Source organism: Suricata suricatta, chromosome 10 (assembly GCF_006229205.1).
Source record: "Suricata suricatta isolate VVHF042 chromosome 10, meerkat_22Aug2017_6uvM2_HiC, whole genome shotgun sequence".
In the NCBI taxonomy this organism is placed as follows: Eukaryota; Metazoa; Chordata; class Mammalia; order Carnivora; family Herpestidae; genus Suricata; species Suricata suricatta.
In genome coordinates this window covers 61,303,674-61,315,164 of record NC_043709.1, presented here as the reverse complement: position 1 = coordinate 61,315,164, position 11,491 = coordinate 61,303,674, and the positions used below count along the sequence as shown (strand labels likewise).

At 50.0% G+C, this 11,491-nt stretch overlaps 1 protein-coding gene across 1 annotated transcript; it reads right to left on the bottom strand.

Annotated features, from left to right (window-relative positions):
• Positions 1 to 717: 717 nt before the first annotated feature.
• LOC115304567 (keratin, type II cytoskeletal 73) lies at positions 718 to 11,050 on the bottom strand. The gene is made up of 9 exons (XM_029954782.1): positions 10,604 to 11,050; positions 8,938 to 9,152; positions 8,083 to 8,143; positions 7,338 to 7,433; positions 6,341 to 6,505; positions 3,670 to 3,795; positions 3,057 to 3,277; positions 1,781 to 1,815; positions 718 to 995 (listed from the first exon to the last, which is right to left on the bottom strand). The coding sequence occupies exons 1-9, from the start codon at positions 11,048 to 11,050 to the stop codon at positions 739 to 741; spliced, it is 1,623 nt and encodes a 540-aa protein (XP_029810642.1). The 3' UTR covers positions 718 to 738.
• Between the last annotated feature and the right edge of the window lie 441 nt (positions 11,051 to 11,491).

Here is an 11,491-nt window from a genome sequence, read left to right as displayed (position 1 = left end):
AATAAATAAAAGATACTTTGGGGTGCTGTGTAACACACCAGAGCTCAATGCCCCAGGTTTCAAGTCATTTACCTCCACATATAGAAAATATGTGGTCCAAGATGAGGATTCCTTTAGGAGAGAGAAGCAGCCTGGTCCTGCATGAATTTTATCAATTTTATTGGTGAAATGCAGGAAATAGACCTGAACAAGGACAGGAACTCACATACTGAGGGCACAAATCTCTTCGTTAAGACCGATCTCCAGGGCTACTCCCAGCTATATATGCATGCAGAGGCCATGCAAGATAGAACCCATTACCTAGTGTTTGACCTGAGCTGGTGTTGCTGTAACAGAAGACAGCCTTTGTGGGTCTGTCGGTGGACGTGTAATCTCATGAACCATGCAGCATGTAGCCAAATAACTCCCTAAGCCAGGCCATGAAGCAAGTGACTCCGGAGAGACACCTTCCTCTGCAGGGAGGCATGCAGGCCTGGGAAAGAATTGGGTCTTCCTTGTTGGCAATGCTTCTGGAAGGGGAGGCTGAGTTAGGAGGTCTCTCAGGATGGAGGCAGAAAGATGGGCTAGAATCCAGATTCTAGATGAAGGAAGACTAAGGCAGGAGGTGGAAGAAAGGAAATGTCAGTGGCAAGGAAAAGCAAAAAGGATATGATAATAAATGTGATGCAGGAGTTTCCTGGAGAAGGGAGTCCAGAAGAAACCAGAGTGAGGCAGACCGTGGGGAAATACATTTTTGCTTTATCTTGTGGTTTTCTTGGTGGGGGAGCTCAGAGCTGAGGTCTTCCCCTGGGAGTCTTTGAATTCACTTGCACTGGACAGCCTAGTTTTGGCCTCCCCACGGGGGCCACAGTTCCCACTGCCAGTGACACAGCCCCCGGACAGCATGCCGTAGCCCCCCGAGACAGAGCTGGGCCGGAAACCAAAGGTGCTGGAACCGCTGAAATCAAAGCCCGCTCCTGTGCCCATGGTCCCGGCCGCGGTGCTGCTGATGACCGCTGTGGGGGGTGGAGGGAGGAGTGATAAGTGTGTGTCTCAGGACAAGGGTGACAGCAAGCCCCCTCCAATCTCCCACCCGCAATTAGCTCAAATGTCTCCCTCTTAAACAAAGCCTTTACATCAACTGTGGACTCTGATGATAATGCTCAATTCCTGAGCAGCTCAGGCACTGGAAGAACCAGCCCAGACCCCACAGGACCCCCAAATTGGGCACCTTCTCCTTCTTTGAACAAACAAGAGTAGCAAGAGCTTCCCCTAAAGCATCATGTAAGCCAATAGGGCTTGCATTTAACTTGAGAATACACTCTTCATTGTTTTTCAAAGAATTCCCTAATTGCATGATTTAAGGAAGGTTTTGCTGGCCTGTTGTAGAAGGAGACCAGGCTGACCGCTGTGGAGCCAGCACTCACACTGGTCGTGCACAGCAAGCCTGAGCACAGGTCTCTGCTCTCAATGAGGAGGTGGGCTTTTCCTGCTCACAGCTTCCATCATGCAGGAAACTGGGGTGGGGGTGGAGGAGGCAGGAGAGGGTAGGCTGAGAGATTTGTCTGAGAAGAGATCTCTGGGGAAATATGAAATGTGAAGGATCAGAATGTGATGGGAGGCCGGCAGTGGGAATTCCACAGATGTAGAGGGGACAGGTTTCAGCAAGGAAGGTGTTTGTGACCAGGTGATCTACCCGCCAGAGCCCAGGATGCTCCATGGAGGCCTGGTGGCAGGCACCCACTTACTCCGTGTTCATTAATGGGCTACAAATATTCCCTCAGAGGCATGAAATACTCACAAATGCTGACGGAGTTGGTGTATTCTCCAGACATCCTGTGCAGAGGGAAAAGCATAGGTGAATTGCCAATGCTTAGAATCCAAGTTCCCCACACCATAGCTTGAAATCCTCAACCACAGGAGCCCAGCCTCCACAAGCCCCTCCAACTGGCCAGATGGCGTCAGTGCACCTGCATGTCTCTGTGCTTTGCTCCCCCCACCCCAGTCTACCCTTCCTATGTCAGAGGGTGCCAACCTGCAAACTTGGGGCCCCCGACAACCACACCAACAACAAAATCTCTCAGGGCCCCTCCTCTGGGTTTCTCTTTATCCCATTTCTTCATCCCTGTGAGGCTACTGCCTGAATAAATACATGTGTGAAAATATCAGCATCAGAAGGTGCCACTAAGGAACTAACCATCTGATTTTAGGACCAATAACTTCTCCTCTGCGGGTCTCAGTACTACAATGGTGCTCGATTAGAACGGGCTTTTCACATGTCAGTGGTTCACATACCACCCTTCTGACTTGCTATGAACCTGTACAACTCACAGTTATATATTTAGTATTTTTCATGGACTCTACCTTTTATACCAAAAACTGCATTTCTCTTAAAAAGAAGTTTTATGGGGCTCCTGGGTGGCTCAGTCTGTTAAACATCCAACTCTTGGCTTGGGTTCAGGTCATGATCTCATGATTTTGTGAGATGGAACCCCACATCAGGCTCTGTGCTAACAGTGTGCAGCCTGCTTGAGGTTCTCCCTCCCTCTCTCTCTGTCCCTACCCCACTCACATGCTCTCTCTCTCTCTCTCTCTCACTCTTTCTCTCTCTCTCTCAAAATAAATAAGCTTTAAAAAAATTTAAAGGTTTTCTTTCACCAGGGTAAACAGAAAACTAACAATACTTGACCAAAAAGGATTTAAAAAATAGGAGCAGTAAAAATAAATATGATGAAAATAAAGCAGTTTAAAAATTTGTTGTCTGCCAGAGACTCTGAACCTGGGATCTCGTGTCTCTTTACTTGCAGGGATATTTGCAAGGGTCAGAACAGTGTTGAAGACACAAAAGCACCACCCTGAGACTTTCTCCCTGTCGCGGTCTGGAGAGTCAAAGGAAAACTGTAAAGGAGATCACTCTTTCATTAACTGACCAGATGGTGTTTAAAAGCTATGTCTGTCATGATCTGAAAAGCATCTCCAGCCACCCCAGCAACCTCTCCCACACTCTAGGACACTGAGTCAGAAAAGCCCAAAAGTTCTTCCAGTTCTAACCCTCTAAGACCCCTCCCACCACCCACCTGCACTCCTCTCCCTCCAGCAGCTTGCGATAGGTGGCGATCTCCACATCCAGGGCCAGCTTAGTGCTCATGAGTTCCTGGTACTCCCTCAGCATCCGGGCCAGCTCCTCCTTGGCCTGGTGTAGGGCAGCCTCCAGCTCGTCCAACTTGGCCCGGGCGTCCTTCAGGGCACTGTCACCCCGCTGCTCAGCATCAGCGATGGCCGTCTCCAGGTTAGAGCACTGAGGGGCAGGAGGGAGCATTTTCTCCTGAATTCTAGGGCAGGCACTCCAAGGCTCACTTCACCCCCCATCCCCAGTGTGCTCATTGTGGTCAGACCCTTCTCGGTCTGGCCCCAATTCCTACAGCAAAGCCACATCCATGGTGATAGAGTCCCATCAACTGGGTCAGGGAGGATTTGTACTCTCAGCGACTTGGCTTCCTGAAAAGACCCTTCCAATTGTTCCAGATTTCAGATGGGAGGTAAGTGTGGAGGATGAGACCAGGGGCTCTGCTTGAGAAAGTGGGTTCTGAGATGATGAATGAAATGTGAGAGAGGAGGCTGGTGGAGGACTCTGATAGGCAGTTCATGCTTCCCTTGAGAGCAAGCCAGGAACCCCCAAAGCCCCTTTACCTGCTTCTTCACACTCTCGATCTCTGAGCGCAACCTTTGGATAAGCCGAGTCAGTTCGGAAATCTCATTCTTGGTGTGTTTGAGGTCATCCCCATGCCGGCCAGCTACTTGCTGGAGCTCCTGGAACTAGGGGGACAGCGGACAAAGCAGAGACCTTTACTCAGGCCTGGCTGAGCTCAGCCTGGCAGACTGTGCCTTTGCCTTCAGAGTGTGACAGAGGTGGGTAGGGGTCCCCAACATCACCAGGCCTGTCAACAGCCTCCCACTCAAACATCTATCTGTTCATTGGACTTATTTGTTTGCCTTAAGCACAGTTATTTCACTGATGTTACATTTGGCCATAAGGACTGTTGAAAGCCTTCTCCTCTCCACATTGCAACTTTATAACATATGACTCCAACTATGACCCTCCTCTACTGATAGCCCTTCAAAGTCAAGGTCAAATTCAAACCATGAGCATGGCATGAGGGTGCTTTGAGATTTGCATCCACTCATCTCTCCAGACTCATCTTTCACTACCCCTGCCCATCATCTACCTGCCTCTACACCTGTGCTGAACTGTTCCCTAAATATCCCTGTGCTCTCAAGTCTCTGAGTCTTTGCATGAGGCTCTACCTCCACCTGAGAAACCCTTCTTTATCCATTTCTCTTTTTCCCTAGCTAGCTCCAACTCAGCCAAGGCAGAGTGGCTTCCTCCAGAAGGCCTTCCTTGATCTTCCTTGATTGGGTGTACTTCTGGTTCCATAGTTCCTACCACTCCAGTCCATAGATCTTACCACACTGTACTACTAACACATTTTTCTGTGTCTTCCCCATCAGACTTAGCATGACTGGATGACAGGGACCTGTATTCTCTGTAACTTCCTCTTCATAGCTCAGTTGGGCCCTGGGCTACTGGAACTGTTTCTGGGCCTGGAGGAACATTGTGTGTGTGTGTGTGTGTGTGTGTGTGTGTGTGTGTGTGTGTGTGTGTGTGTGTGATGCTGGTGGTGGTGATGGTGGCAGATTCTGCTAGTCCAACACCACTAGCCATGAATTTGAGGTCATCTACTAGTTTGGGATCACTCCTGTCTTGATGTCATCCATTGAACAGTCAACAGAGAGTAGTTTAGTTCTTCCCCAGAATCTGGCTTATGACGAACTTGGAAAAGCGTGACACTCAGAACTCAGGTGGCTGCTCCCTGTCTCTCTCTAACTGGTGGTTGGCCTTGAGGGTTGACATATCTGACCCTAACAAGGCCCTAGAGTTAGGATTCCTCTTAAAAATGCAGGTCCCCTGGAAGACAGAAAGGCTTCTCACTATGTTTCTGTGTTTTATCTTTGGTACTAATCTTGGAATGATAAACACTGGTGCAAGGACTTCCCTGCTTTTCTGTAAGGATATGTGAAGAGGATGGCCCTCCTTACAAACCAACAGGGAGAGAGATGCTAATTTTCTCAGTTCTGACACCAAGCAGTCTCCTTCTGAAGCAAACAGGTGAGTATCTGTCTCCCCTCTGCTCCCAGTGCACCCCAAGTCTTCACTATAAATGCTTCCTAATAGAGTCATGTCCTGATCTTTTGTCTGAACCCTGTGGAATTGGTAGTCAGTCATCTAGATTCAAATCCAGCTCTGTTATTTCCCAGCTAAGTGACTGTGGCAAATTACTTAAATGCCCTGATCTTTGCCTTCCTCATTTTTGAAAGAGGAAGAAGGAGGAGGAGGAGGAGGAGAAGAAGAAGAAGAAAACCTAATTCTGTTGCTAGAACTACACTAATGACTAATGAAACTCTGGTCAGTAAGTGCTTATCTCCAACTGGAGATTTGCAGGTATGGATAACCCCATACAGCAAAGGATCCAAAAATCATGTCTGTGCAGACTTGCCTAATTCTTCAAGAAGGTGTCTGGGGTTAAGCACGGGCCACTGACAATCCAGAGTGCCTGAGCCACATGGCCATCACTGATACTGGTTTGCAGTAGTCACGTGGAGGGACTCGGGAATGGGAGACTTGGGTTTGAACATTTATCAAGGAACCCGGCCTGTGTTGTTGCCTGGACCTCCCTCCCTTCCTCCTGCCCCTGCTGACCACATCTTTCTTGTCCCTATGATAGCAAGGAGGCAGAGGGAGAGACAAGATAAGGTCTCAAGTGTGTGAATTTCCCCTGAGAAAGAACCTGATAAACAGCATGGAACAATTAGGAAGTTGCCATCTGATCTGAGAAACCAAATTATCTAAAGAATCTTTTCCCTACCCATGACCCATTAGAGGAGTGAAGATCATACTCCCCCTTTATCCTTGTAATTGGACTTGAATGAAAGGTAGGAATTACCTGATCTCAGATCACATTCAAGAGACCCCCTAATTTATTGTAATTAATGAAGAAGTTGAGATGCTAACAATCCATGTTTCCTCCTCTCAGTTCAAACCCCTCAGCCTTCAGGAAGTCAGTCCTGACCTGTCCTACTTAGTCCCCTAACCTCTGTCTCTCCAGCATCCAGGACTCTGTTTGTGCCACATTCATTTGCACTCAGCTCTGGGTGTCTGTCAATGATTGCCTCAGTCTTAGTGGATCAGTCTAAGAACTTCATCTTCTCCTTCCTTTGGGTGTCCCCGAGAACCCAGGACAGTGCTCCTAACAAACATGTGGGCCATGGTGGGCCATGGATTCTGAGGAGGTGTTCAGCCCACCTTAGTCTGGTACACAGCCTCAGCCTCTGCTTTGCTCTTCAGGGCAATCTCCTCATACTGGGCGCGGACCTCTGTGATGATGCTGTCCAGGTCCAGGTTCCGGTTGTTGTCCATGGACAGGATGACAGATGTGTCACTGATGTGGGACTGGATCTGAGCAACCTCCTACATGGGAAAGAAAGAAGCATGAAATGCCATTTGTGGGTAGAGGAAGGCCAAGGTGATGATCCTTTCATAGCAGGAAAGCCCCTAGACACACACACACACACACACACACACACACACACACACACACAGACACACACACAGACACACACACAGACACACACACACACACACACACCACCACCACCATGACCACCACCACCACCAAGTAGAAACAAGCTGATTTCCCCAAAGTTCCCCAGCCCAGATGTTTCAATACCACATCTGAAAACTGCTGAATGAATTGCAAGCATCCCAGGAAGAAAACAGCCCATCTATCTGTCACTCAAGACAGGTCAAAAGTAAAGAATATAGAGGGGAAAAAGACTGGCCACAACACAAGAACACTAAGGACACAGGAGCCCACATGTGCTTGGCCAGCAGGCTCAGGCTTTAAGCCAGACGACCAAGGATAGTAGAAAGGGTGTGAGGAGTCCCCACTTTCATCCCTGGAGATTCTTGCTCAAGACCCAGGGAGATACCCCAAGTGGCAGAGAGAAGACAGGCAGAAATGAGAATATCCTTGGCTGAACGCCAGTGTATCAAGGACCTATGGCTTCCTCAAAGAAGTGAGACTATGACTGGGAGTCCCAGGCTTGAACTGATGGTACACATCATTTGGAGGCAGCAGGATAAATGTAACTCTTTCCTTTGATCTACATGCCCCGCAGGATCCAAATGCTGGAGATACCCTGGGCTTCTTAAAGTTACTAACGAATGAGTAACCACTCATTCACATGTCTGTCCATCCAGAAGACAGGGTTAGGGGTGGGGCTAGGGGATGGTGTCTTACCCCTTCATACAGACATTTGAAGAACTTGATTTCTCCATCCAGAGCATCCACCTTGGCCTGCAGTTCGACCTTGCTCATGTAAGCTGCATCCACATCCTAAACGAACCCAGAGAACCCCTGAAATCGCCCCTTTTCAAGGCCAGACAGATGCTTAGGAACTGACATCCAAGCACCAACACTGAGACAAGCTGTCCCGAGGGAATGGAGTGAAGACTCAGGGGAAAGAATGTAACTCCCACCCAAGACTCACTGAGAGCCTCTGGAACTCCTCTGTGACCCCATCCAAAATGGAATCTTGTTCTTCCCTCTATTCTCAAAGAGAGGGTACAGGAGGGAGAGCTATCTCCCACAGGGAGTCATTCAGCAGTCAGAGCCCAGGGCAGCCACAGAGCTTTGTCAGAGACAGGCAGCGCTGGAAGGTAAGCCTGCAGCCCTTCCCAAAGCATGTCCTGTTCCCCAAGCCAAAGTGGACATGACCCGCGCATTGGCTATCCACATCTAGGCTCCCACCCACTCACATCAAATATAAAGAGCTGAGAAGGCAATGTATTCTAAGTAAAAATCAAGGTGTCCCAAGATGTCCCAAGATATCCCAAGCAACACATCTTTCCATCTTCTTCTGGCACTTCAGCTCCTGGTTGTTCTACAAGGAGGCACAGACCTCAGTCTCCTCTCTGTTACCTCCCCCTCTCCTGCCCTCCACACTCCACCATCCAGGCAACAAGCATATGCACCTCTTCCTCACCTTCTTAAGCACCACAAATTCATTCTCGGCAGTTGTGCGCTTGTTAATTTCTTCCTCATACCTATAGGAAAAGCATCACTTGAGTAAGGCATGTGTGTGTGTTCTCATCAGGAAAGCAGAAAAGAGGTGCCCACTCCATTTATCTTTTAGCAGGTATTATTCTACATTGTTGTAAATATGTCCAACTCACTAGGACTATTTGGCCAGCACTATAGACAGGGTTTGAAAGCAACTCCCTCCAAAGCCAGGGCACCAGATAGTTTTGGGTCTGGTTTCCCCCTGATGCCTGGGGAGTAACTAGGTTCTTCCTTCTCCCATTCAGTGTCCAAATCACAGGAACATGCTGCTACCCCTTTTGGCCATGACTCTTGCATCACTCCAGCTGCCTGACACCCTTGCTAGTAACTTCGCCCCATCCCAAAGCATGAGTCTTAAGGACCCTAGAACTATACCCCCAGACAGGAAGAAGGAACACGCCCAAATGTCCAAGACCTGAAGAAAATGAGAGAAACTTCAACTCCCTGACTTGTTGGTTTTGGGGAAGGGTGGTTCCTGGGGACTTAAGGGACCGCTGAGGGAGCTTGGGAGCTAAGAGGCTCTCTCAAGTGAGGAGCAGGAGGGAGTGTGCCAAGGAGGTGACCACTTGTCAGGACAGTCCTGCCACTGCCTGGGAGGCTACTAGCTGCTGCCCAGACTGCTCAGTCACCCAGAGAGAGCCTTCATCTTCCCGAGGCAGGGGAACTCAGGTTGGGCCACTGTCATCCAAGCTCAGTGCCCCTGAACAAGTGTCCCAGTGCCTGCTGGGAAAGCCCAGCTCTGGCAGGCCAGTCAGCCTGGGCATGGGGTCCCGCTCACCTCTTCTTGTAGTCCTCCACCACGTCCCGCATGCTCCGCAGCTCCGAGTCCAGCCGCACCCTGTCCCCGGACAGTGTCTCCAGCTGCTTCCGCAGGTTGCTGATGTAGCCCTCGAGGATGGGCTCCAGGTTGTTCTTGCAGTTGTTCAGGTCCAGCTGCTGCAACAGCTCCCACTTGGTCTCCAACACCTGATTCTGCTGCTCCAGGAACCGCACCTGGGACCCAAATCAACAGGCACTCTGTTAATAGGGAGGGACTGTAGGGTTTCCTTTCCTGGACAGTGGCTGTGTTGTACTATGCTACATTCACTTAAAGCATAAGCCTCTGGACTTAGAAAATGTCCCTCACACCACTCCCTATCCAGAGCCCTTAGTCTGACTGAGGCTCTCTTTGTGGGGGAAGCCCCTAATATTGGGCAGGATCTCATCATCCTCATTTACCACTATCATACCTGTCTAAATCTGCAAAGGACCAGTGTCCATGGGCTGCAAAACCCTTAGACATGTAAGCAGGTCTTGTACTGGCCTTCACACTCTTGGGCACCTCTATTCAGGGCCTGGTGGCCTGGACTGTGCTCTGCCTGCTCTCTGTCTCCACCATCATGGAGGAGGGAGGTACTCAGCTGATTGGGGATCTCGGGCCCTCCTGTGTTGCTTTGAGCATTTCTCTAGGGGAAGAACCAGCATTCTCAAGTTGTAGCCTACAAATACCATATCATTCCCTTGCTCAAAATGCTCTGATGATTCCACATCACCTGCAGAGTCCAGTCTAATTCCTCCTTGTGCTCTTCACCATGTGCCCACTCCTCATCCCCTTCCTCCACCACTCACCTGATACTCATACAAAACCAAATTCTCCCACTTGTCCGGATGAGTCCTACCATGCTACACAGGACTCCTCTCTCTCCCTAGGTTTCTTTTCCCCACCTCCATCCAGTGAACCCCTATTCATGCTTTGCCACCCTACTCATTGCCACCCCTGGTGAGCTTCCCTTGCTCCCCTGTGCTCAGGAAGTCTCTATTTCTCAAGGCCCTGCTCCCCCTTTTTTCCTCAGGGGTTCTCAAACTCAAGTGGGCATCAGCATCACCTGGAAGGCTCCTGGGCCCCACTGCCAGAGCTTGAGATTCAGTAGGTAGGAGGTGGGCCTGAGAATGTGCATTTCTATAGGTGGCTGATGCTGATGTTGCTGGTTCAGAGAGCACTGTTGACCACTGCTCTAGTGTATCAGTCCTCCCCATCTGCCTCACCTCATAGGTTGGGTGTATTATAGTCTACGAGTCCATCTTTCAACCAGAATCTGAGCTGGTCTTGGTCCCATGAGAGGAGAGATCAGGTTTCATGGCTTTATAGAAATCCTTGGCTGCCATGAGCCTCTACTTTGTCTGGCTTTCTAGTTTCATAAACTGTCATTTTCCTACTTCTCAACTCAGAGGCTACTTCCCCTGCCTCTTGGAAACATTCCCAAACCAAGCTCCTGCTTCCTCCTGCCCCTCTGAGGACCCTGACCCTCAGTCCTGATGTCCAGGTTTGTCTAGTTCCTCCCTACTCTGTTCTTGCTATTTCTGCATCTTGAGGAGGTGTCTGTCTTAGACAGGAAGCCACCTGAGGGCAGCAAAGGTAGAAGAAGGAAGGGGACCTATGCTTGGCTTGTTCCAAAAAGTCCCACCTTGTCGATGAAGGAGGCAAACTTGTTGTTCAGAACCTTGATCTGCTCCCGCTCTTGGCTGCGCACTTTCTGGATCTCAGGGTCCAGCTCCACGTTGAGGGGGGCCAGGAGGTTCTTGTTGATGGTAACCTGGTGGATGCCCCCTGGAGGGCACACGGTCGGACACAGCGGCCCGAGGGCCACACTGCCAAACATGCTGCTGGCAAAGCCACTGGCCCGGCTTCGACCAAACCCATAGCCTCCTACCCGCCCACTGCTGCTGGCCATGTTGAGGGAGATGCTCCGGGCACCCCCCAGGCTGTAGAGGCTCCCGCTTCCAAAGCCCCCACTGAGCCCTTTGCCCCCTGCCCTGTAGGAGGATGAGCTGCCCCCTGAGAGCACTGCCGAGCAGCCGCTGAAGCCCCCCTTGGCAGCAGCTCCCGACTTGTAGGTGAACTGGCGGTTCATGCTGGGGAGGCCAGAGAAATGGACTAATACACTAACCCTTAGCTGAGATGCAATTCATGAGCCTACAATCTTGGGCTCCCCCTTTATAAGGCTCAGGAGGGAGCCACTGCCCTAATTTGTGGGTTTAGTTTGCCTGGGAGCAAAGAATCATTTTCTCCCAGCAAAATCAGAGACACCAGGTAAATAACTTGAAGATCCCCCAAAGTGCTGGGCTTGCAAGGCTTGATCATGTAATTTGAGTCTTATCTAATAACATGGGATAATTAGCCTGACCAAATTGTTCCCAGAAAGATCTTGGCTGTGAGATTTGTCATAGCCTCGGTTGCCCTTTCCCAGGGAGTGGGGAGGCTAGATTGTGGGGATGCAGAGGAAGACCTTTAATTGACAGCGTCATCTGTAAGAGATCTCACAACTCTACCAGCATCAGATCAGGGACCCTGG